Here is a 21650-nt window from a genome sequence, read left to right as displayed (position 1 = left end):
ATGTTTTAACATGTTTCTAGCATGTTTAGAAGTCAATGGCATTTTTAACATGTTGCTAGAACGGCATCAACGTGTTAAACATGACACTTCCTGTTACCAGTAGGTGGCGCTATTACTATAACTGAATATTCTCATGTAGATGTGTTCAGGCCATGACTCTTATCAAACGTGTGACGTTTGGGGCAGACTGGACATTCCGTGCCTGAGTTACAGCAAATTCCTATTTAATTGCAGTAATAGCATGCTTTAGCAATTAGCTAAGTGTTTGCTAGCATGTTTTAGCATGTGTCTAGTATGTTGTTAGCATGCTTAGCACTTGCTGGCACTTTTTTATATGTTATCAGGAGTTCACAACAGTGTTAAACATGTCACTTCCTGTTGCCAGCAGGTGGCGCTATGACTGTAACTGAATATGAGCATGGTCATGTGTTCAGGACAGAACGCTTATCAAACGTGTGAAGTTTGGGGCAGATTGGACATTCCATGCCTGAGTTTCAGCAACTTCCTCTTTCATGGCGAAACATCGAAATTTGTCAGGCCGCCGAGGATCCGCCCTTCGACGAAAACTCAAGATCTTCGCAATTTAACGTCGCAAAGGCCTTAAAGGGATAGTTCACTTTGAAATTAAATTTTGGTATGTTTTAGCTTACCTCAAGGGCATCCAAGATGTAGGTGTCTTTTTTTCCGCAGTAGTTTCAATTTTGATATTTTTAGGTCAAACCGTTCTTGTCTGTCAGTCATATAATGCAGGTCGATGGTCACTTGTCTCAAACAGCATGCAAGTGATCTGAGAGCGCGGGCGGGTATAGATATATACACTAGATGTCGCCTTGGCTACTGCGAAACCGTAGCCAAGGCGACATCTATTGTATATATCTATACCCCGAACTTGCATGCAGTTCAAGAGGTAAAAACGATATAAAAACTGTTCGTTTTCTCACACAAACCGCTCGTTTCGTGTCTTAGGCCATCAATGTGTACTTACGATGGGGAATTGTTTAATTTGGACGACGGGGAATTGTTTTAATTTGGACTCTGTGCATGCTGTTTGAGACAAGTGACCATCGACCTGCATTATATGACTGACAGACAAGAACGGTTTGACCTAAAAATATCAAAATTGAAACTACTGCGGAAAAAAAGACACCTACATCTTGGATGCCCTTGAGGTAAGCTAAAACATACCAAAATTTAATTTCAAAGTGAACTATCCCTTTAAGATTACACTCACCAAATTTGAAGATGATCAGATTAAAACTGTAGGAGGAGTTCGTTAAAGTACGAGGCATGAAAATGGCAAAAACTGCACAAAAATCTGAGAGGAAGTTGAAAATGGCTGACTTCCTGTTGTGTTTAGGGCTACGCTCCAAGAGACTTTTTTGTAGGTATTAGGTCCTTACATGTATGTACCGAATTTCGTAAACGTACGTGGAACATAGCGGGAGGCGCACTCCGTTGAACTTTTATAGGTGGCGCTATCGAGCCATTTTGCCCCGCCCAATTCTGAAACCTATATCAGATGTAAATTTTCGCCAGTTCTGACACGTCTGCAAAGTTTCGTGAGTTTTCGAGCATGTTTAGGCCCTCAAAAATGCGATTAAATGCGGAGAATAATAATAATAATAAACAGAGCAATTCCAAGAGGGTCCTCACACCATCGGTGCTCGGGCCCTAATAATTTCTTGTAAATATCATTTTATTATATTTTATCAAAGGCTGGTATCACTGGGATTGCATAAGCAGACGAAACTTTCATTTGTCTGGGATCCCAAGACCCTGTGTAAAGTGTGTTAATGTGTGTGTTTAAATAAAAGTGTTTTTGCTCATATGTCATGTCATGACTTCTCATTTGTGAATCAAACTTACACAGAATCAGTTGCTTTTATTCAAAATGAAACTACTCTCATGATTTACTTTTATCTTTGATATTTACAGTAAATATGTAAATTACTACATGGTCAATTATATTAGCCGCTAAATAAATGTCATTATATGTAAACATTTAGCTTGTTATGGAAAGCTTGTAGAATAGAAATGTTTTTTGGGGAAAAGGATTGGGAATGTTTCCCGATAATATGAAAATAATAACACCACTTTAGGGTTTAATAAAGACTCTTAATAAATAAATTATAAAGATTTAAAGGGGTCATATAATGCCATTTTTGTACAAGCTATTATGATTCTTTAGGGTCTAAATTAAAAGTTTGTAATATACTTTAATTAAAAATTCTCATTAGTATTGTAAGAAAACATTCATTTTACCTGGTCAAAAACAGCTCTGTTTTCAGCACGCCGTTTAAGTGCATGTGTCTTTAAATGATAATGAGCTTTGCTCACCCCGGCCCTCTGTTCTGTGCGGACACCGTTTTAATAACACAATAACCATAATACGTTGTTCATTATAAACGTGGGATTATGAATTATATTGAGAATGTCGTACATAGAAAACATGCCGTAATGTACCCTGAGTGTAAACCTTAGCCGCATTCATCATGAAGCGTGTAAGCGATCTGCAAAGATTAATATAAATATTAATATAAAGGTTAATAAAACGGTACACTCACTTCAGTTATTCTGGAGGTGCAGCAGGAACACGAATAGTTGGTACCGATCCTTTTTTCAGGAGAAGCTTCTTAGCAAAACCAGCTTTATAACGTTACTGACCCTCATTTATAAAGCAGTCTGGTGAAATGATTCGCGCAAACATGAAAGCATTGCTGTTGATCGTGGGGAATATTCCCTCCGAAAACAAACTCAGCCACTGCGTCTTCAGCGGTTCGGATTTAGAAACATCAAAATTACTGCTGATTTCGTTATGACACCCAAGAACAGAACACCACAATCGCTAGACGTCATTCTGCTCATAGACAGTGCTCCAACGTTTCAACAATGACCGCGGCGCATGATTGACAGCTCGCTCACGAGCGAGGGCGGGTCAGTGTTGAAACGCTGCTGTCAATCAACAATCATGGGAGGGGCGTCGATTTTGTGACGGCTTGATTCGAGATGGGAGAAAACATATAAGAAGATTAAAAAAAAAACACTGGATGGATTTTTATCATTTTATGATGGTTGTGTACAGGCACTGCCAACACACATTTCAGTACAATCAACTTGTAAAAGTGCATGTACCATTATATGACCCCTTTAAAGGTGCAGTATGTAAGAATGACAACTAGTGGTCGAAATAGGTACTGCAGTCTAATTAAAAATATCGGAGATCACTGTTTCTCCTGCTCCTCAGACTGGACAGTGCTCACACGGGTTGCCAGTTTGAGCACACGCAAAATGGACAATGAAAATTGGCAATGTGCAGTATCACAGACCAAAACAATAACAAACATTCCAGCCTGGAAACGCACACTTCAAAGTAAAATAACTGGCTGTAGAAGTGTTTTTCAGAGAAACGAGTATGTAAACTTAGCATGTTTCCTCAATACATGGTATTTTTATGCTTTAGTAGAGTGAAAAAGTTACATACAGCACCTTTTATTAAGAACTTATTTACCAACTGAGCAAGCAATTAAGAAATGACAGAACAATCACAGCAGTGTGTATTTGTCGAATTACCCCCATATTAATAATAAAAATCCTCATACGTTTACCAATTATGTCTTCTCCATATAGAGGGGATGCATGTGACGTCGCAGGTGGTCTGAGTACTGCGGTTACGCCCACTGAGTGGCAAAAAGTCTGAGTCGCAGTATTGGTTTTCAGGGTTAATGCCGCGTATTTTGGCAGGTTCGAAAATACGGTCTGAAAAAATCTGTATCCCACAATAACTTTTGTAAGGAAACAAGAAACGTGTCCATATTCACTGCTGTTATTAGACATGATGTAGTAGGCTACAGTATTCACACAACGCTTGATGATAGGCCATCATCTGTACAATCGCTTTTTGTGTATGACATTTCTTAAATTGCATTATTAAATGATTTTGATAATAATTCACCGTGGAAGGAGGAGGGGGGATTCAGTACAATTTAATATCCAAAGGCTGCGAAACGGTATGGTCGTCTTAGTTTTTCAGTAACTTTAGATATTCTCAATTCAGTGCAATGAAGTTCGATCTTTAGCCTATAGAAGAATAAAAGCATTTATTTTGATAGATGTGCCACGTGATAGCTGTCTTTGCTGAACCTCGTTGATAAAACAACATTAGTAAAACGATAACTTAAACAATTCACGTGTTATAGTTTCATTTACCTTTACTGCTAAATGCGTGCGCGCTCCCGCGACCGGGGATACATTTCCTTTCAGGGGTAAGTACCTTGGCACGACAAGCCCTGTGGAATTCTTTGTTTATGGATGTGAGTGAGTGCAATTATTGTGTGAGTGTATTTATCTGCAAGGAGAATCCATTACAATGTGTTTGATTTATTTTAACCCAATATTTAACTGTTATCTCCGTTATGAATTTGTTACACTGTTATTGTCAACTAGCCTACACAAAGATATGATTGCATAGGCTAACATTATTTGTTCTCTGTTTCCTTGTATCTCTGCCTCTCTCACTTTCTCTCTCTCTCTCTCTCTCTCTCTCTCTCTCTCTCACACACACACACACACACACACACACACACACACACACACACACACACACACGATTTTCTCAGGTTTTCAATTTGAAAAAGAGGGCAGACGACCATAATTCAAATGTGTATATCTTTACAACCATTCCTTCCTACAGACTTTTGACTAGGATATAATTTGAAAGCTTATGGTCTCCTCTTTCCAAATTCTCAATTTTGAAATTTGGGTCACTGTGACTCATTTAGCTGGATCAGGTCACATATGTTGAATTTTAGGGTAAAAATCATACCCTATATATTGTATATACGTACTGTCCTATCATAATAAAAGGCAAAATGCCCAAAAAATAAATCTTTAAAAGGATGTTGGTATAAGCTCGATCCACACACAGAATAGAACAAGCATCTGATATCACATCAATATCTCTCATCATGTGGGTGGGGGAACGGATCCCGACAGATGGATTGTTTGGCGTCCGTTAGAAATTCTTGTATGCAGTATATCATAGAAAAGGATTTCTTTGTTCTGGCAACATCTGATCTTCATTATGTGGACCTCTGTGCTCGAATGGAATCCCTATTCTAAAGTAGTATAAGGGTTGTGGTAGATTTTTCCCTAAACCTAACTAAGTCCTATCTCATCTAACCTAGGACACTGGAAATCTGGCAAATAGATGTTTTAGTAATGAAAATTATATACATAAAAAAATCTTGAGCTCAAACTTGACTTTTGACCACTATTTTAAAGTTACTGTACTCTGCCTTTGTATTGTCAGCAAAAAGTGAGAAGTCATGCTAAGGCAAAAGGCAGTAACTTCCACATTATCAATATTTGGTTGCTGATCACCATTAACAAAATCATAGTAACACCTGTATAAAATCTAGTGATCATGGCATTTATTTTGTATGATTTACAATTATTTATAGCCATATTCGTATTGCTATCCTGTGCTTTGGTTACATTCTGATGGCATTATTAATACATTTGACATGACAAAATACCTCCATAGATATATTAGTCCAGCGCTGGTTCGACCGTGTTTAGGGCGGTGCTGAAGGCGCCGGTGAAGTTTTGGCACTCTGCCAACTAGATGCATGAGTGTTTCAACCAGGTCCGGTACCCGAACTGGGTGAGGCGGGGCTTTAGTTCTTTGTTGTATTAATCTGCTATGGCATGTGTAACATTTTTCTGTCAACTCTGCATAATCCTTCACGATCGATATCGCACGTTTGTCGATGGAGCGGTTTCAGACCATACTGAATTTTCCGACCGCATTTGTGCAGGACAAAGCTCTGAGGACATCAGAAGTTACAGGGACTAATGGCAGCTGTACAAAGTACACAGGCTACAGCGTAATTTTAATTTTAATGAACAGTAAAACAAAGGCAGATAACCGTACAATCTGATAGGTAGCATTATTTGATAGAACACCGGCACAGTAACTTCATATTGACGCGCGGCTAAACAAAGGCAGAGTACCGTAACTCAATTTGAGCGTTCCAAAACATGCCAAAGAGCGGTAACTGGGGTTATGGTGTTCTGCCTTGGTTTCTCATGGGCTTTTGGAAGTAACTGTTAAGACAACTAATTTTTTTCTCGAAAAAACAACGGAACTGATTCAAGATACACATCCACATGATAAAGGAGGTCTTGAATGTGCCAAAAATAGAAATAACTCATTTTCGACCAAAAACGAAGTTACGGTCTTTTGCCTTTGCATGGCAGTATAATATTTATACTCTAGGCTGAGTATAGCACGTCTACACATCGACGTCAGCTGGGTGCTGCTAATCCTATACTAGCGCGTCTACACATCAACGTCGGCTAAGTCTAATCCTATACTCTAGCGCATCTACACATCGACGTCGGCTGGGTGCTAATCCTATACTCTAGTACGTCTACACATTGATGTCGGCTGAGTCTAATCCTATACCCTAATAATGCCGACCGGATACGGCAAAAGTTTAATCTATATACTAGATCCACTGGGTTTAATCTATATACTAGATCCACTGGTGGGAAAACACTCTAGTTGGTTGTAGCGCTATCCTATTTGAAAGACAACCGTTTATCCCACCCCTCTGATTGAGCCCTGCCAATGGTGTGTTCCCAGACCGAACATCTTGATGTGGGTCTGGCTTGTCAGGCTAGGTGGGCAGCGCACAGATATATAGTCGTTTATATATTATAACATTGCGTTTTGCGGCCTGAGTTTGAGTCCCGACTGATACGCTTTTGCTTATCGCGTCCCCCTCTCATTCTCACACTCTAAAGGCTGATTTATACTTCTGCGTCGGACCTACGCCGGAGCCTCTACGCTGTAGGCAACGCGTTGGTTTTCATTTATACTTCTGCGTCGTTGTCCGCGTTGACGCGCAATTACACTTGCAGAGGGAGCATGTGAAACCCGAGGGAGCGGTCCTAGCAGACCAATCACAGCGCTTGCGTCCGCGTAGAGTTGCCGCGTTGTTACATTTTTGGAGAGGTGCACGTCAGGGTACGCCGAAGGGTACGCGCGCTACACACAGCCTACGACGTAGCTACGGCGTGAGTTCGACGCAGAAGTATAAATTGGGCTTAAAACTTAAAAGTATTTTAAGTTTTATTTTTCGAGTATTTATTCCTGTCTAAATACTCGACTGTAATAATAAAAGGTAAAACCGGCAAAAAAAAAATCTTTAAACTGATGCTGGTTAACTCAATTCACACACAGAATAGAATCAGCGTCTTTTACAATATCATCCAACTGCAGCCACAAATGGGTGTTCTCGTGCTGGTGGGGGTTCCCGTTTTCGCAGACTGAAACGCCCCGTGACTGTCAACATCCGGCCTCATCTTCTTCGCCTCTTCTGCTGAACTGCTAACTGTCAACATCCGGGTTAATATAACAACATTCGCTAGTTAGTTTTTCTCAAACAGAAGTTTCAAAATAAGATCAGTAGTCTGTAACGTTACGGTTAGCATAAAACTAACGTTAGCAAGCTAAGCCATCTACAGAACGTTAACGTTAGTCCAATTACATCTTAATAAAATTACATTTACGTGTAGGACAAGTTACCTCAGTCCTATCTTTAAGCATAGGAAGACGTCAGCTAGCATCGAACTAGATGACTAAGCCAGCTTTCGAGCGGCTTGATTAGGTTTAATTTACTGATATTACAACACAATCATTTTAGGGAGGCTCCATGGTAGCTAAATATAATGAGAATGTTGTGGTTGTGCAGTAACGTTACGTTCATTATATTCTACGAGTTGAGGACACAGCTCTCTCTATGGCCCTGCCCTAGATATAAGTTAGTTGCTTCAAGGCAAGGCAAGGCAAGTTTATTTATATAGCACATTTCATACACAATGGCAATTCAAAGTGCTTTACATAGAAGAAATTAAAATAATGAAAAGAAATAAGAATAATTAAAACAGTTTAGAAAAATAAAATAAAATACAGTACTTTTAAAAAATAAAAAAGAATATTTATTATAGATCTTTCTTTCAAAGGATTCCCTTAAGACTTAAATCTTTCAACCTTCTTTTAACCTTCAATCTTCTTACGACTTCCATCTATCAACTTTCCTTTAACTTTCTTTTCTCCCTCATTTACTCACACGTTCTTTTCACTTTCTTTAGCACTTTAGCACTGCGTTCACATTCTTTCTCAGACGAAAACTTTAATATCGTCATTTAAATACTGTTCTACTTTCAAACCCACATTAATCACTTTCACATTATCACCTTCTGAGTGGGCATTTACAGTTTCGGGCTAAATGCCCTGCTGACATAGGAGAAATTAAAATAATTAAAAGAAATAAGAATAATTAAAACAGTTTAGAAAAATAGAGTAAAATACAGTACAGTACAAACAGTCGGACGAACAGCGGCACAGTGCTCATTCAGTAAATGCACAGCTAAACAGAAGTGTTTTGAGTCTGGATTTGAATGTGACCACTGTAGGAGCACATCTGATCTCTTCTGGAAGCTGGTTCCAGCTGTGGCTGGCATAATAGCTAAAAGCAGACTCACCATGCTTAGAGTGAACCCTTGGTATTTCTAGCTGATATGATCCTAATGATCTGAGTGATCTGTTGGGTTTATATTCAGTGAGCATATCTGCAATGTATTGAGGTCCTAGGCCATTGAATGATTTATATACCAGTAATAATACTTTGAAATCAATCCTAAATCTAACTGGGAGCCAGTGTAAAGACCTGAGGACTGGTGTGATATGTTCATATTTTCTGGTTCTGCTCAGAATCCTGGCGGCAGCGTTCTGTATGAGCTGCAACTGTCTTATGGTCTTTTTGGGAAGGCCAGTGAGGAGTCCATTACAATAATCCACCCTGCTGGTGATGAAAGCATGCACAAGTTTCTCTAAGTCTTGTCTGGAAACAAAGCATCTAATTCTTGCAATATTTTTCAGATGATAGTATGCTGATTTAGTTATTGCTTTGACATGACTACTGAAACTAAGGTCTGACTCTAGTGTCACACCAAGATTCCTGACTTGATGTTTAGTTGTTTTACCCCTAGAGTGAAGGTATGCGTTCACTTTGAGAACTTCATCTTTGTTTCCAAACGCAATAACTTCAGTTTTGTCTTTGTTTAATTGAAGAAAGTTTTGACACATCCAACTGTTGACTTCGTCAATGCATCGGCACAGGGAGTCAATGGGGCTGTAATCGTTAGGCGATAGGGCTAAGTACAGCTGTGTGTCGTCTGCATAGCTGTGGTAAGCAATTTGGTTATTTCTCATTATTTGGCTCATTGGGAGCATATACAGGTTGAACAGGAGTGGCGCAAGAATTGAGCCTTGAGGGACTCCGCATGTCATGGCTTCAAATAAAGGAACCCTTTGAGATCCAGTCCGAAACCAATACAGTCGTCTTAAAATGTCTGAATTGGATAATAAATAGATTAAATTAACACTTGGGACTGCTGTTGCAGTCCAGTTACCAGATGCACTTAATGAAGGCTCAAACAGTAGGATATTTGACTCCAAGGATTCACTTACTCTTCCCACAGGCACTTTTGATGTTTTCAATAAAGACACAAAATACAGTAATTTCTCTTGAACAATTTACTTTTGAACATTGTAGTACATACAGTATAAAACAAACAGATTTATTGGCATGCAAAAATGAAAGGGATGACAAAATAAAACATGTCACAAATAAAAGAGTTGACGTTGTTCTAACCACACAGACTCAGAGAACAACACTATGGTAGGCAGACATCTTCAATCAGATACCTGCCATAAGCCATGTGCCTCAGCCCCAGGCGTGCGCTCGGCCAATTCCTTCTTTTGGAAAAGCCTTTGAGGCGTAGTGCAAGGCCACTGCCACGGCCTGCAGTCTTATAAATTTGTCTAACAGTTATATGCATCAGACTGTCTTTCTTAAGTTTGAGGTCCCTTGCCAAACTATCATTAATATAAACAGAGGGGTGGAATGGCTTTGCGAGTTCCTGGAAAGTTTTCGAAACTCTGTTGAACACGCCAAGCATAGCCATGTCCATACTCAGTGTCTCTTCAATAATACACTGAAGGACTACAGGTGGTAAGAATGGACTGTCCTCTGTTGTAATGGGTGTGCCTGATGGACAGCTTCGAGATTGGAAGGTGTGGCTGAGATGGGGAGATGGAGAAGGTGAGATGGGTGTGTCAGCTAGTCCTGCAGGGCTAGAGAAAGAAAAGAGAGATCAGTATATTGGCTACCAATATAAGTAAATAGCAATATATGAACACAGTATATAATACCTTTCACTGCTTGGAGATTGTAAGGTGTGGCTGAGATGGGGAGAGGGTGAGATGGGTGTGCCAGCTAGTCCTGCAGGGCTAGAGCGAGAGAGAGAGATATCAGTATATTGGCTTCCATCTTCATGAACACCAAATATAATTAAATAGCAAAATATGGACGCAGCATGTAACACCTTTCTAACGTAAAGGTCTCCAGCAGCTGCCCACACCACCACCTCCTGATAGAGGGCATGTCCACCTGAAAATAAAGTTATGCTTTAAATGTCTTCATAGCCTGATACAAATCCATGTTACAGTACCGTTTACTCATTGATGGGAACTATGGCAGTGTAAATTTTTACAGATGTTGCCATCTCCTTCAGCAAGTACAGTACCTGCAGACAAGGTTAAGTGTAAGGTCTATTGGTGCATGTTAACTGTAGCCTCCAGATAGGACAAAATGATTAAAAGCCTTATATTTCACACTACAAATCTGATTGAGATTTGAACGAACTCACCTCACTGAAATCATATGGCTTTTGGAGGGTAGAATACATTGCATACTGAAATAAACATACAAACGTGTTAGTTGTTCTGCAAACTAGTAATTTAGTAACTAGTAAATTATTGCATCTCACCATCAGCATAAACACACCACAGCTGTTGCTCTGATGCTGGGGAGATGCGCCCTGTGGTGGTAAAAGGGGTGTGTGATTTATTATCAATGATTCTTATTATATGATGCCTACTGATATCCACACTCATTTTGTAGCCTTAAATCATACAAAAAGTGCAACACAATGTGCTTTGAACTTGCATTTAGCAGCAACTAGGGTCCATCAGCGTCACTTTATCAAATCATAATAAATAAATAAAAATCAAGAGACCTGCCTATGTGCGGTACTCCACTAAATGCAATGAATCGTGCTACAGCCACACGTTTTACCTCATCAGCCAAGTAAAATGACTTCCATGGTCCATTGGACACCGCATGTGCCAGGTTACTGAAAAGGTTTGAAAGACGTGTTAATTGCAATTCATGCCTTTCAAATTTAACATTGAACCCCTTTAGGAATTGCTGAATCTCTACCATGACTACACATACCCACCTTGAGCCCTAAGAGCATGGTTTAAAAATGGGGTTGAACTACACCTTCCCATGCTAAAAAGTGACCTGGGAGTAGCAGCAATTCCTAGTAGGGACTTAGAACGTATGGAACATATGAACCAAAACCATAAATGGAGAACTAAACAAAAAGGAAGTATAGTCCAAAACAGAACTACCATACTTCCAAAAAAACATAAAACATGATCATATCTAAGTTTTTGGGTTCTCAAAGCAGTATTTGGGTGGTCTAAATAAAAAACAATTAAAGTCAAGATGCAGATGAGGTTTCTAGTGAACCAATGAATAACTACTTTGGGGTGTAAACATGGAAATTGCTTTGAATAGAAAAATATAGTTACTGCTGCAAGACCCAGAGTTAGATATGAACATAGGGAACCAGTATTCAGCTTTCTATGAAAAACCTGAAGATTTCTAGGTAGCGGCCATCTCCAAAGCCACTAGGGTGTCTTGAATCAAAATACTGCATAATCCTCTGTCTTGGTTTGAGAACCTGTTAAGAGTTTTATTTCATGGAATGGCAAGATAAGGGTTGGTTAAAGACCCAAATCTTACTTCAAACAAAATTACAGTTATAGTAAATAGTGCATATATGTATGTACCGTATATGTATATGTGTGTATATATATATATATATATATATATATATATATATATATATATATATATTTATATATATAAATTAAATGAATATAATTTTATACAAAGTGCTTTACAAGTGATTGCTCTCATTCATCCATTCTTTGAGGCTGAAACAAAATATCATTCAAATTTATGTTCAGCATGGCCAAAAACGTTAATTTCATTGGGAGGTGGGAGTGTATGGTAAGAGTCTTCAACACACAATCCAAAATAGGGGGCATAGAGAAGTTGGAATTGATCCAGAAAAGGTCGGGTTAGATTCTTAGACCTGAAATCGTTATGCATATCAAAAATGTTATGTACTAGGGCTGAACGATATTCGATTTTAACATCGCGATGTGCGAGTGAGCGATAGTCACATCGCCGGAACATGCGATGTGAAGGGTAGTAGCACAGTAGCACCAGCGGGAGATATTACGCGCTTCATGAGGCACGCGCGCGGTCTCTTCATAGACAATAAATAAACGCCCTGGTCTCTTGCTCGCTCTCCCTCTCTGCCGTGCACGCGCTGCGCGGTTTGGAGCACAGTCTCTGTCTCGCGGGCACGCTCGCTCTAGATTCCGGAAATTTTAACTAATTCGCGGGCATCAGTGAGCCGCTATCAATATGCGGGAGACTCCCGGAACTTGGGATGTCTGTATCTATAATAATATCGGCATTAGAATTATTGATTTTTCATTAGGCTATTTTTTTGGTGCTCCCTCAGCTCTTGATGCGCATGGTGGGAGCGGCGACGCTGACAGAGGTTTAAAAAGCTGCTGTTTAAATGTGTTCGGCTTTTCTGTTTACAGAAACATGTTCTCTAATCTGTTTAGAAGATTTAATACAAAATATATTAAAGTTTTATATCATTTTGTTTATTTCATATGATTACGAAGACCAACACCAACACTGTTTTACTTCGGCACTTTGGCTAAGAAAAGTTGACTTAAAAGATTGTGAACCAAAATTTATAAAAAATATATTTATTTTAAGTTATATTGTTGTAAACCAATCAGGGGGTTGGTGTAAAGCTGCTGTTTTATTTAAAATTGTGTTCTGCTTTAGTGTTTACAGAAATGTTCTAATTTTGGAATAAAAAATTAAGTGACCTTTTTGTCACTTGTAATGAAGCTTGCTTATTAGTGAAATTATTAATATCATGGAATGGTAATTATTGTCTTTAGCCTGGAGTTATGGCTCTCAATATCGCAATATATATCGTTGGGGAAAAAATATTGCAATGTAATTTTTTTCCAATATCGTGCAGCCCTATTATGTACTGCATGAAATGTACCAACAAAGCATGAATGATGATTCAATAATAACAGCACAGTATTTCAGATAAAAAAGCCACTTCAAAGTGGGTTTACTCACACACAATGTCCAGTGCCCAGGCTGCCAGGCAGGGAGAAGCACCACGTCTTTGGATGCAAAGTCACACTGAGGAAAATAAAAAGAGTTCAAAGAGGAACTTGACCATGAGGTTAAAGCTGAGGTACAAGTTCTGTTACATTACTACTCACAATCATTTTAGCAATGGGAGAAGCCTCATATGGAGGAAGCCAGGTGACCACCACATAGGCATCCACAGTCGCGGTTGCAATGCCCTTTATTTAAAAACAGACGCATAACACACTTTGTGTAGGCAACAAAAGTATACAGTCAGGAAACTTGAATGCACAGATTATGTTAAATGTAACTTACATGTGCAATTGCAGTCTTGACGATAATGTTGAAACAACAATTTGCAATCTAAAAAAAAACAATGATTAATTAGTAAGACAATTAATAAATCTCACACCATAGGAAATACAGTTAAACACTTGGATCAGATTTACCGTTGCTTCAACATCTCGTTCTAGGCCCAGAGTCCAAAAGTCAGACCTTGTGAGGATCGAGTTGTTGGCTTGAACAATTTCCTCCTTAGGGTCACCCTTACTATCCAGTACATAGTCCAGCTATCGGGAAATATACAGAACATTATGAATGCATGTAGGGCTGGGCGATAAAACGATAACGATAATTATCGCGATATAATTTTTCTCGATAAAACGATATCAAGAGTTCGATAAATGTTCGATAATGTTTTTGCGCCAAAAGCGGAACGAATCTCATTTGAACCGCGCGCGCCACACGGACCGTTTATCCGCTCGGCTCAAAGTCCAAACGGCAGCGCAGCGCGAGTTCACTAGAGCAGACGCGTTTACTCTGATCGGTCTCAGTCACGATCCAGTGAGAAGCGCTTGAATTCAGCGAAGAACACAAATGTCTCAGTGATTTAAACCAGTTTAAAGGCAGATGAAACAGCGCTAACAAACAGGAGAAACACTGTGCGCAACGATAGTCAGAAGCTTCTCCGTCTGCACATTCCCATCATTTACCACGGATTTAACGTTACTGTAACGTTAGCCTAGTAATATTAACTCCACCATGAAATGTGCGTGGGATATATATATATATATATATATATATATATATATATATATATATATATATATATATATATATATATAACTTATCACTGCATTCAATATATAATAATATATATATAATTCAATATATAATAGAATCACATATATATATATATATATATATATATATATATATAAGTTATTGAATTGTATAATATTATTAATGTAGACAATGTATTAAAGGACTAATGGAATATAATTACAGTTTTTAATAATGTATTTAGGCTACTGGGTTTCATAAATGCCATAGAAACCATAAACTTACATTTTATCTGTGGTTATCATGATCTAAATGCATGACGCTGGATGACCAATGGTTAATTTAAATAAAACTAAAGAATATTACATTTTACCAAATAAAAATAATGTTGTTACTTTTTTTTAACAGATGTTACTGTTTTTGTTAATGAACATAAATTGTATATAGCCTAGTTAAATCTGCATCCTAACTCAAGCTAATACTACTGAAATAAAGATATTTATTTTGTTAAGGAAAAATGACAAATGTTTGAATGTTCTACCTCGGATTTGTGTTTGTCATATGTTCTGACAATAAAGAGTAGTTTAAAAACCCAACGCTCTGGTTTCTACAGCTTTCACTTAGGAGTAAAAATCTGTCTTTAAACTTGAAATAAATAAAGATTTGACATTTATCGATAATTATCGATATCGACTGATATAAAAAAAAATATTGTGATATTTTTTTTGGCCATATCGCCCAGCCCTAAATGCATGTATATTTAAAATGTCTAATTCACAAAAACTAATCTCAAACTTACTAATTCACAGAGTCTTGCGTTTGGTTCTTGTTTCCAATCAGCAACTGTAAAGTTGGGATTAGTACGGTCAACAGCTGAGGAGAGCGACTGTAACCTTGAACCTAATTCAAAATAAAAAGATGAGACAAAAATGAGAGGAAATGTGTTATTGAATAAATATACACAATCACTAATACAATGCATAAAATATAGAAGATTTCCTTACGTTTAGAGGGTGGTGAAAGATCTGGGTCTGAGCTGAACCCCGTTTCTGCTGGCTGAGAGGAGGCGGCAACAACTGGGTCTGGGCTAAGTCCTGTTGGCTGAGAGGCACAGAATTCTGCCTGACCATGCTCATTGAGACACAGCTGAATTTCAGGAGTCACAAGCTTCTTTAATTCCTCCTTGATCTTCTTGTTCTTCCGCTGATTGTAATTGTGAATAACATTACGCATCATGAAAACATGAGCAGATGGCGAGAGCATGTTCATGTAATAATTGTTTTTTTTCATGGTTGAGAAGAGTTGTTCTGCAACCTGGCTGTTAATTCTCCCTGCCAGTTCAGGCACCATCTTTATCCTCCGGAGGATATCTTTCGGGTCTTTAGTGTTTCCCTCATGGAATCTGTCGTAGAGACAATAGTGGTCTGCTGACCCAGTCAATGGATGGCCACCCGGGTCCGGCACAGTTTTCTTAGTGTTAAGCCATGGTAAATTGACCATACCACCATTGGATGCGTACTGCAAGTTTTCGTGGCTGGGGTCCAACAGCCTACCCTCATGAGGGCTGAAAGGCATCGTCTCGGGCTCTCTAAGGTTAGCATGCACTGCCAGACCTCTTGCAAAATCATATATGCATATGTTGGGCATGTGTTTCCAAGATAACAATAAATCAGTGAAGTCCCTTGGACTTTCTGCCCTAATGTTAAATTTCAGCGAGACAACCTGCCCACAGGGGCACATAACAACAGCCCAGCCACCTGAGGAGAACAAGTGTTCAAGGAAGTCAAACTAAATTACCAGCAGTAGCCAAATGAGAAATGGGACATTTTTTTTACTTACCAGATGCTCCCCAAACCTTTTGAAAAATTTTATCAAATTTGCTTCGGGTTTTCATTTCTTCTCTCAGCCTTAGAACTAATTCCATTTTGGAACCTTGGGAATCAATTCCGCACTCCCTGCAGAGCTTTCGGATGGCATGGACCTGTAATAGATTACCAAAATAAAGGTGTACACTGTAAACACATTTATACTAGCTATATTGATTATATAGAATAAACAACAACAAAAAAAACACATAGACCTGTTTACCTTCAAATTGGATACTTCATCCAATAGCCTGTCCTCTGTTACGTCAGTCTCTGTCTGTTCTTTTGGGTGCCTTGTTGTGTGGACCTTTTCATGCTCTGTATTGAGCACCTTGTTGGATTTGCGGGTGTAAGGTCCAATCCACGGGGCCCAGTGGTGGTACGTAGGTTTAACGGCAAAAGGATTTTGTTTATCACCTGAAAGAAAAATAGTCTGCATTGATGGCTCGAAATTAACTTTGTAATTCTTAAAGTGGAGTGAGAAAGACAGGGGGGAAAAAAGGTAACAAAGGAATTATATATCTCTGGGAAACATTATATTTAAAAAGTCACTTACTTGGAACAAAACCACGTGCAATCCTCTCTAAACATAGAGAGTCCCAGAACTCATCAATATCCACCTCCCCATCAAATCCATCTGGTGGATCCTCTAGTTCACTGACTAAAATAAAAAGAAATATCAATATACTGTAGTTAGACCACCTGGAGGGGTGGAGGGGTTCACCATACAAATAAAACCTGTATTGTACCTGCCAAGCTGAAGACACAGCTCTTGTGGAGATCCATGACCACCACAGGAGGGTGATGTCCACAGCGGACACAGGAGAAGTTATAATCATGGTCTGTCAATGCTTCAAAATGTAGGTATCCATGTATTAGGCTATTTTTGTTTGGGTACTGCTGTCCCGACGTCAGCTCCCATGTCTCGATGGCTCGACCCAGAGCTGTGTGAGTCTGGAATAAAACATCAATAATAAATTAGAAAATGTAATTCCATAAAAGTGTGCAACTGGGAAAGTTCCAATTATGTATTTAATGGCCTAATGTCATGACTGTCAGCTAAGAAGCCTCATCCTGCACCTTAGTTCTAATTACTTAATTAATGGCCTACTTTGCATAAAGATATGGAATATGAGATTTACGCATTTAACATGCAGTATGGTCACATCATATTCATAAATCACAAAAATCACACGTATTGAATTTTTGAACATTTGACCTGGAGGCAGTTCCGAAGATACAGGCAAAAATGGAGGGTTAGAATGACTTTGTCATTAAAGTTATGTAAGCCATCCTCCCATTCCTGGTATCGCACCATCATTCCACATCTACTGCATTTTTTCCCATAAGTTGTCACACCTGAAATGAGATCATTGGAGCATTTAGTGGTATATACAACTTGGAAAAGGAAGAATAACTGTCAATTTTAGTTTAAACATGATACAGACCCTCGATGATTCCCTTGACAGTAATGATTTTTGCTGATTTGCTGATGATCAGGGGTTCACCAACGGGAAGATCACCAGGACACTCAGGACAAACACACTCTTTGGGCATCAGATGTTTAGGCACTTCTGTCTCACTTGTCAACCCATACACCTTTGCTGGCAAGTCTGCAGGAAGCCTTTTCTTGTTGTGAATGTACCTAACAATTCTCCCCAAATCCTGACCTCGAGGGGGATACTGAAAATCACTTGAGGTGACAGTTTCCACCTTGTCTTCAGAGCCCTGACTATCTTGAGTATCCTCGCTCTCATCTCCCGTGAAGAGCTCCTTTCTTGTCTGGAAAAAGTGCCATTTTGCAATGGCCTTGTGGACACAGGCCTGTTTGGCTTTAACACAATGGCAATGCCACGTGTTATTTGCTGTGTCAAACATGACCATCACTCTGCCAAACTTGTTATAATAAGACAGATTTGCCTCATAAATGGAAACATATCTTCTTGAGGAAGAGCTTCCCACCACAACATCAACACTGAAGGGGATCCCTTCAGCGTTTGCCGCCGTTTTTTTCAGAAGACATGCCCTCTTCCGCTCCTCGCTGAACCACCTGCTACTGACAATGTCCCTCAGAACATCCTCCCTTAGTTCAATCTGAGGGCTGAGGGGTGGTGGGCAGTATTGCAGGGACTGCAGATGGGCACAATCAAAGGATATAAACCCACTCCTATGCATCACCTCAGTGTTGCGCACACAGGCATCCTGCTCACAACGAATTTGATGGCTTGGCCCCGATGTCCGCTTCTGTACATGGATGGGTGCGCTATTGCTGCTGAAGGACTTTACAACAGCAAATATTCCCCTTTCAATCTCTATTGGCTGACATGCCAGATGATGGTCGGCTGTAATGTCCTCCTTGACAGTTGAGTGGCGTCGTCTCATATGCTGCTTTACATTTTTTTTATTTAGCACTAATTCACACTTTGTGCACTTAACCTTTCTGACCCTCGAACGTAAGCCAACAGTTTTTTTTGGTTGATGAAGCTCTACCATAGCCTCCACAGGGTGTAGCCGGGCTTCTACCATGGCCTCCATAGGGTTTAGTGGGCCTTCTAAGGCTTGAGGTGAAAAAGAGTGCAGTGGGCCTTCTGCTGGCTGAGGGTGGGGTTGGCCTTCTGCCGGCTGAGGGTGGGGTTGGCCTTCTGCCGGCTGGCGGTGGGGTTGGCCTTCTGCCGGCTGGCGGTGGGGTTGGCCTTCTGCCGGCTGGCGGTGGGGTTGGCCTTCTGCCGGCTGAGGGTGGGGTTGACCTTCTGCCGGCTGAGGGTGGGGTTGACCTTCTGCTGGCTGAGGGTGGGGTTGGCCTTCTGCCGGCTGGCGGTGGGGTTGGCCTTCTGCCGGCTGAGGGTGGGGTTGGCCTTCTGCTGGCTGAGGGTGGGGTTGGCCTTCTGCTGGCTGAGGGTGGGGTTGGCCTTCTGCTGGCTGAGGGTGGGGTTGGCCTTCTGCTGGCTGAGGGTGGGGTTGGCCTTCTGCTGGCTGACGGTGGCATGTGCTGAGGTGTCGAAGCAGTTGTTTTTTTCTTTGAAACATTAGAATACAAGCACAGCAGTGGTAGTGGGACTCCTTTCTGCAGCCCCATTTGCAGGTATACATCACAACCTCTGAAAGGAAGGTAAAAAACAAAGCAGGCTTTAATAACTGGTCCAAACACAAGTGCCTTCTTGACCACGGCTAGTGTCCTCAACTTATTCATATCAACACAAAGGTTATTAATCTAAACCAATGAATCAGCCAAAGAATCCTTAAACATACCTCCATGCTGTACCACTGTTTTCAGATGGGACTGTAAATGTGTTTCCACTTTTGAGTAGTCACCCTTATAAAGTGGGCAAAAGGGGCAGTGGAGAAATTGGCATCCTTGCTCAAAACATCTTGTGGGCTGGGGCTTGTGACCGCTCGGCAAAATTGACAGATGTAGCTGTAGATAAGAGATATATGGAGCACATTAACCAAGCTCAACTTACTTTTCTCCCCCTCCTAGCACTAGCTACTAGTGCTGAGTTGAATCCAAGGAATCTTCAGGTGAGAAAGCTAAAACTCTGTTAAAAAACTAACTACGTGAAAATGAAGTTAGTACCTGTACCTGTAGAAGACTGTTACACAAAGTTACCTACCACCACCAAAATTCTCCCAAAAAGCAATGCGCCCACCAATGTTATCTGTCACCATAAAGAATCAGCGTGGACGCTACATCATGCCTCTTTGCTAACACGTTAACAATATTAAATTCAAGCTTGATAAAAATGATAATTCTAGAAAATAAATTATGATGGCACTTAAAGGCTTTTGCATCTGAATATATATATATATATATATTCTGTTACTAAAACCAATATCCAGATAAAATATATTCTAGAATCCAGTAACACACACCCTTTGAAGTTGAGATGACAAACTATGATTTTTAAATAAATTTATTATCAGGTTTGAATTTAATTAATTAGCCTTTATCCTGGATTACAAATGAGAAAAATACCTACGTGGAAATCTTTTAGGTCCATGCAACTCAATATTCAGAAAAAAAAAGTTTTTACACAAATGTATTTGCACATCTGAATCAGCATTGTTTTTGCATCACTTTTGACACTTAAACAAAGCAGTTATTTAGTTATTTTAACAATATAACACACTATTTGAATTTTGGGATCGAAAATAAATGGTGTTTAGCCGGGTGAGATTGAGATTTTTCCTCTTCGTTTTTTACTTTGTAGACGATCCCTATCTGCTGTTTTACATTACAAAATGTATAGGTTGCGATACAGTAAAGGCGATTAAAACAAACACTGTTATCGTCTATATTTTAAAACAGTTCGAACACAACCTGTTTTTCATTCTTATGCCAAATCGTACTGATGTATTTAAGTGTTTCGGAGCTGAATCTCTGACATGTGAAACTTCCAACGTCAAACCAAATTCTGTAGAAGACTATTTTAGACAAATTTACTAAGTTACCACCAAAACGAGGCAACGCGCCCACCAAAGTTATCTGTGTCACCATATCGAAGCAGCTTGGCCGCTACTTATTGCCTCTTACCATCTAGCTAACACGTTAACATCCAACTTAACAATGTAACGTTATGTTAACTTAGTCTTCGCTACAAACTCTAGCTTCTAGCAACAAACATTCTTATACATTGCTTTTTTCTGGCTATTAGCTATGGCTAAAATGAGATAGCATGACATTAGCGGCTACCGAACCATGCTTGCCGCGATTATTAATATCGGATTCGGATACCATACAAGATTAAGAAGACACGACAGCTATATCACTGATATAAAAGAGAATACGTCCCAGTCAATGTTGTAGAAATAAACAATAGCCTACTTACTGACATAATCTCTCATCGAATGACCGCTTGACTTCTTCTCCCGCGAAACTTACGAGGTAAAATTGCAAATATGGAAGGGGAAATGACATCATACCCAGTGTGCCTTGCGAAACGCTTCGCGATTGGTCGATGAAACGCTACCAGGAACGCCCGAAGGGCATTCTTGTGTCATTACGGGAACGCCCAAGCCGCAGCTGGACCCTCCTCGTCTTTTAAGCCACTACATCAACATCTCTCATCATGGGGGTGGTGGAACGGATTCCTATAGCTGGATTGTTTGCCGTCGGATTCTGTTCCCCCCATGATTCTTACACAATGAGGTTCTAATATTTAAAAAACGGATTTGAATTATCTTGTCCTGATAGCATGGTGGGCAGTGCACCGACATATAGTCCCAATGCACTCCGGGGACCTGAGTTAGAGTCCCGACTCATAGGCTTTTGCTGATTCCGTCATCCTCTCTCTCTGACACTTTGCTTCCTGTCTATATATTTGAC

At 39.8% G+C, this 21650-nt stretch overlaps 1 protein-coding gene across 2 annotated transcripts; it reads right to left on the bottom strand.

Moving 5' to 3' along the window:
• Nucleotides 1-9387: 9387 nt before the first annotated feature.
• LOC309499129 (uncharacterized protein) lies at nt 9388-21372 on the bottom strand. 2 transcript variants are annotated; one of them, XM_082170179.1, is made up of 20 exons: nt 21154-21372; nt 19577-19742; nt 17776-19425; nt 17547-17686; nt 17077-17281; nt 16884-16988; nt 16551-16744; nt 16302-16443; nt 15467-16219; nt 15262-15362; nt 13850-13969; nt 13716-13763; nt 13535-13618; nt 13386-13451; nt 11208-11265; nt 10900-10950; nt 10780-10824; nt 10456-10520; nt 10283-10360; nt 9388-10204 (listed from the first exon to the last, which is right to left on the bottom strand). In XM_082170179.1, exons 1-15 carry the CDS (start codon nt 21157-21159, stop codon nt 11263-11265), a joined length of 3783 nt encoding a protein of 1260 aa, XP_082026305.1. In that variant the 5' UTR covers nt 21160-21372; the 3' UTR covers nt 9388-10204; nt 10283-10360; nt 10456-10520; nt 10780-10824; nt 10900-10950; nt 11208-11262. The 2 variants fall into 2 exon arrangements, with proteins under 2 accessions (XP_082026305.1, XP_082026304.1); XM_082170178.1 differs by lacking the exons at nt 9388-10204; nt 10283-10360; nt 10456-10520; ... (1 more) ...; nt 10900-10950; nt 11208-11265 and having other exon boundaries at nt 13091-13451.
• Nucleotides 21373-21650: the final 278 nt, after the last annotated feature.

The sequence above is a fragment of the Leuciscus leuciscus genome (genome assembly GCF_965113295.1).
Source record: "Leuciscus leuciscus genome assembly, chromosome: 5".
Lineage (NCBI taxonomy): Eukaryota > Metazoa > Chordata > Actinopteri > Cypriniformes > Leuciscidae > Leuciscus > Leuciscus leuciscus.
The sequence above is the reverse complement of the archived record's forward strand: the minus strand, read 5'-3'. Positions and strand labels throughout refer to the sequence as shown.